Here is a 5027-nt window from a genome sequence, read left to right on the forward strand (position 1 = left end):
TGCGACAGAATAGCCCTCTAGGATGCTTGCATGCTCGGTTGCTTGAACTGGTGTTTCTCGTCATGCTTATTATATTTATATCTCCAATTCTAAAGTAATATCACGTTCCGGCGGACTTCTACCGAGACTTGTCCCTCGAATCGATCAACCATACAGAATTAATGCGTAGTCATACTAGGGACATTTCAGACATAGTCCCTGCCATTCATAATCTAGACTACTCGTCATGTACCTGTCAAGAACAGCTTAGCTACGTACGGAGTACTAGGTGCCAAGCACGAATTAATTCTCCATCAATAGCAAACTGCGCTTAGAAAGCGTTGACACTGACCAAAAACAGTCCAAGCTCGCTTTACTTGCTTCAGTAATTTACCGGCATGGCCTGAGTATCAACTACCGTGTAAGGAAGAGTACTATTGGCAAGCTGTTTTCTACCCCGCCGGAAAATGGACGCTTTGATTCAATTCCTGTTTTGGCTATTAATACTCCGTACCTAAGTTGGGGTAATTATGTGGATAATGTCGGATGGAGGGGCCCCGCATTTGTTCTCGTTTTTCTTTTTATTTCTATGGAGGACTCCGTATTTTCCCCGCAATGCAATGGACAGGACAGTCTTTATTCTACGCGTTTTCTGTTATAGTGTGTATCAATAGCATCTTCTCTCAGTTGTACCGTGACCGGATAGATGTTTAGCAGATCGATCACGCAAGGAATGAGTTCAGGTCATCTCAACGAGCTGCAGCGTACCTGGAATTAACGGAAGCAACGGCTACAGAATTTGCAGACTCAGCGCAAAAGGCCTAAGTATTTCTTTCTTCGATTAGTGATTGGAACCCTATAATCTATCAACGGCTGCTCAAGCAAGGGAAGGCAACGGGACAAACATGGACGGTTGCGTAGGACTCAGATCGTTCCCAATGACCTCAGCGAAGGGTACTCGTCGGCTGTAACACCTTAGCATCGAGAGAATACAATAGTCTATGCGCATGACCTACCAAAATCAATCGCCCATATTCCAGTCCCGTTACCAAGGTCAATCACCTGCTGGGGTGACGGTCCAACAGGTGCAAAAACGGCTTTCTTTCCATGATTGCTAGCGTCATCTCATGGATCATGTCTAGGCGATCAGCCTCCTCGTCGTCATTAGGTAGGAGATAACCTTGGGGCCATTAGTAGTGCGCAGACTGTAGTATTAGTCGTTATGGAAAAAGAAGGCACTTACTCCCATCGCGATATCCATGGTAGCGTCTGCCATTCTCGTGGTGGTAGTTCAGGACAGATGATGTCAATGAAGCGCTGTATGTCGAGCTGGTGGATATTAGCAGAACTGCACAAGAGTGGAAAGACTGTTTTTACGAAACTGCCATTTTCGAGCTTTGGCAATACCAAATGAGGAACGAGACAAACAGCTTTCTGGTCGAGTCAAACAGGCGATGGACTGAATGCGATTGCAGTATCTTTATGACCACAAGTGCCCGCATTGACATTCGGGTGGGCACCAATCAGATTCCTCTAATAGGCTGCTGGATGATAGCAGACACTGTATTAGTGTCATGGAAGTGGCAGGGGTGCGGATATCTGAGATGCACTGGCTTGATGATGGAGACAAACTGGAATAATGTAAACCTGCCAATTTCGGTATGGACTACTGACTACGATCTTCAGATCTGCACAGCTTTATGGACAAATTCTTGCGACGTTGAGCAACAGAGTAAGCGCATTTCCATCAAATGTGTCAGAGATTCATTCAAACCACCACTGACTGCTAGTAGACACAGGTATACACAGATACCGACATAATCCGATAATCTACTCATCGCCAGTTTCACTCAGGCTGAGAGGCTTCGACAGACCAACTCGGTCGATAGTCCGCGTGTAGGCCACGCCCCCATTGAAGCGGTCCTCACGCACAACCAAATCCTTCCGGTTGTCATCGACTAGCAGACGGATGAGATCTGGGCGCATGTAGTGCCCTCCCTGTTTCCGGTTAATTCTTGTCCTGCGATGCAAGTTGTCGAGGGTATACTCACAAAATCGGCCAAGGTCTTGGGCAAGTGGCACTCATCAAGGTCGATCTAGATCAAACAAATGTTAACAACACGAGAAAGAGTACTAACTGGATGGGCTTGACTTACGTCGACAAACAGCAGGCCTTCGAAGTCCTTGTCCGGCTCGGGACCAACACTCCGGCCATCAGGGGTGAAGATGCGGCCGTGGCCATTGAAAACCTTTGGGTCTTTGGGCACCTTTTCCGGTGGCAGGTTGAGTTTGAGACCCTCCTCAGTGATGGTCTGCCATGCTCCAAGGGTGTAGGTGCCCGTTTCGATGGCGTACGAAGTCGTCACCGTCTTGTTATTGACTGCGTCAGTGCTATGAAGTGACGACCACGCTATAGAAAACTTACCTCGCAGTTGATTTCAGCCGTGTTCGTGTAGGGGTCTGGGTACTTCCAGGTCTCCTTCCCAGGAAGAAGCGGCCAGGCGGCGACGTGGACCTGTTCTCCCAGCGAGACAGCGTATGCCTTCATGAACGGGTTCATGTTCTCCCAGCAGTTCAACTGCCCAATCCGGCCGATCTCGGTCTGCACCACAGACTCAGTCGTGTCGCCCGTGCCGTCCCCAAAGAGCAGCTTCTCTGTGTGAGTAGGCTTGATCTTCCGGCGGTAGTTGATGATGTCCCCCGTTGGCGAGATCATGACCTGGGACATATACAGACTGGCCCGGTCAATCTCAGAGTAGCCGAGGGAGACAAAGATCTTGTTTGCCCGGGCAGCTTCGCGGATGCGCTGCATTTCCTCTGAGTCGGAGGGGAGACTGTTCTCGCGGTACTTTTTGTAGTAGGGCAGGCTCTCCTGATAGCTCAACACCCACGTCCAGAAGGGGTATCCGGGGATCCCTAGATCAGATCATCAGACACACACCCCACGCAATTGATTGAGTCAAGTTACTGTCATACATAATTCCGGAAAGGCGATGAGTTTGCAACCCGATTTCCCAGCCTCGTTGATCCAGTGGATCGTTCTGCGGACTGATTCTTCCAGGTTGAACCAACCCGGCTCGGCATTGACCGCAGCGGCCTTGTACTTCTTGAGGACGGTGGGCATTTTAAAGGTGAAAGAAGATAAGGACGTGCTTTACAAGCTTTTTCGCAATGTTTGCAACTGGATTGCAGAAAAGTTGGCCGTTCAAAGCTTGATATTTATACCTCTCGTCTGTACTCGATTCGAATGTCGCAGCATCGCAGCAAATCCCGCGGGGTCTGAGATGCGATGAGACAGATAATAACTTTGTCGAAAAGCTTGAAACATGCTCATCATTTACCTGTCTGAGGAAGATCCAGGAAATTGTTAGCGGGGAACTGTACTGTACAACCAGACGAACGCATCAATCCTCGCCCATTTTTAAATCCAGCCAGACAGACCACTTCCATTGAAATTACAAACATACAGTATGAGCTCTCTTCAAGCATCGACCATCAGGCATATTCCTGTGTAAGACTAAAGTGATCGCCATGCAGTTGATACTGATAGCGGTGTTTGGTGCTGTTATCCCTTGGCAACAGCAGCAACCAAATCCCGGGGATTCGGGACCACATCTTTGGGCAATTAATAATTGGCTGTATCTTATCTTATCTACCGGCTATTGTTTATCAATTATGATTTATCGATCCCGGGTGAATGGATGGGTTACTAGATCAGTACTGCGGGAAAAGCTTGTCCTTGCAGAAATGATGGTCAGGCGGTTCAGAAAAATTGATAATCAGTCATCGTGCATGATAATCCGCGACAAATATACGTAGTGTGAGCAATGAACAATACTTCGATAGCATGCCAAGAGATAAGGGTTCCTGATAGATGGTTCCTGGGATGTAGATCCTTAGTAAATTTGGGCGCATATGTCATATCAACACCCTGCATTATTAATCTTAATCATTCTTATCAGAGATCAGTTCCAATCCCTCTATAAACTAAGGCCAAATAGAGGTGAATTAGACTGTGACTCTTGTTCGAAATACTCAAGACTCCCCTTGATCTGTGCCTCCATCCCAGGACCATGTCATCGGGGTCGGGAAACCAGGGGTTCCTGCCAATCGCATGCCTATTTCTTAGGACCTTCCATGAGACCGGTTCGTTGCTGACGAGAGTCATAAGACGCAGACAAGCAATATCCACAAGATTTTGAAATTCACCTCATTATTTGCCTTGTAGTGAACAGCAATGATGGAAAAGCAGTATTCAGGCGGGAATAACTATTACAAACGGGGTATACAAGCTTCGCTCGTCTAGGCTCGAAGGGGAAAGAATACCTTGGCTTAGTAATGCCTATAGATGCTCTGGACCTTCGGGACTCCGAAAGCCTGTAATGGAAGCCTTGATAAAGCCTCTAAGCCTATAAGAAAGGCATTATAAAGCCTTTATAAGCTAATATAAAGCCTAGTACATCTAAATGTTTATACCTAAATGCTCCGGACCTTCGGACCTCCATATGCCTGTAATCTAAGCCTATATAAAGCCTATAGCGGTGCCAATGCGAGCCTATAGGGGCGTCTATAGGGGAAGCCCTGTGAAGCCTATATTTCTACAGATATGTGCTGACAATCTGTACACAAGCTGCAACACATGATCTTGAACGCTTACGCTTACGTAAGGTGTATTTCCTTAACGTAATCAACCACCGAGCGACGAATACCACCGAGCGACGAATTTTCGCCGCACCCACTATAATTTTGAAGCTTTTCAACCACCAATACAATTAAATTAGACTATCTAGTAGTTGAATATATAGCTATTTATTAGGACAATTCCTTATGGTATGTCCAATAGTCCCACAGCCACTGCAGCGTTGTGGAGCTCGCCGTTGAGGCATAGGTGTAGGCTCATCAAGCTTCTCATTAAGCTGCGTATCAAGCTGCTGAATGCGATTTTGGCCTTCTTGTACAGATAAAAGGGTATCATTACCTAGAATAGCACGCCTTCTTGCCTTCTTTCTAGTTTTCCGCTCAGTCTCAGCTCGTAGAGTCCTAATTTC

At 47.0% G+C, this 5027-nt stretch overlaps 2 protein-coding genes across 2 annotated transcripts; both read right to left on the minus strand.

Annotated features, from left to right (window-relative positions):
• Positions 1–1809: 1809 nt before the first annotated feature.
• T310_4598 (Cyanide hydratase) lies at positions 1810–3103 on the minus strand (the record flags this gene model as incomplete). The annotated part of the gene is made up of 5 exons (XM_013472539.1): positions 1810–1977; positions 2031–2075; positions 2136–2370; positions 2448–2895; positions 2956–3103. The coding sequence occupies 5 exons, from the start codon at positions 3101–3103 to the stop codon at positions 1810–1812; spliced, it is 1044 nt and encodes a 347-aa protein (XP_013327993.1).
• Positions 3104–4441: 1338 nt separating this feature from the next.
• On the minus strand, positions 4442–5027 carry T310_4599 (uncharacterized protein; the record flags this gene model as incomplete). Its single annotated transcript, XM_013472540.1, has 3 exons — positions 4442–4488; positions 4643–4717; positions 4829–5027. Coding segments are annotated over 3 exons (321 nt in total), but the record flags the coding sequence as incomplete, so codon positions are not given.

Source organism: Rasamsonia emersonii (assembly GCF_000968595.1).
Source record: "Rasamsonia emersonii CBS 393.64 chromosome Unknown ctg1118621760141, whole genome shotgun sequence".
Lineage (NCBI taxonomy): Eukaryota > Fungi > Ascomycota > Eurotiomycetes > Eurotiales > Trichocomaceae > Rasamsonia > Rasamsonia emersonii.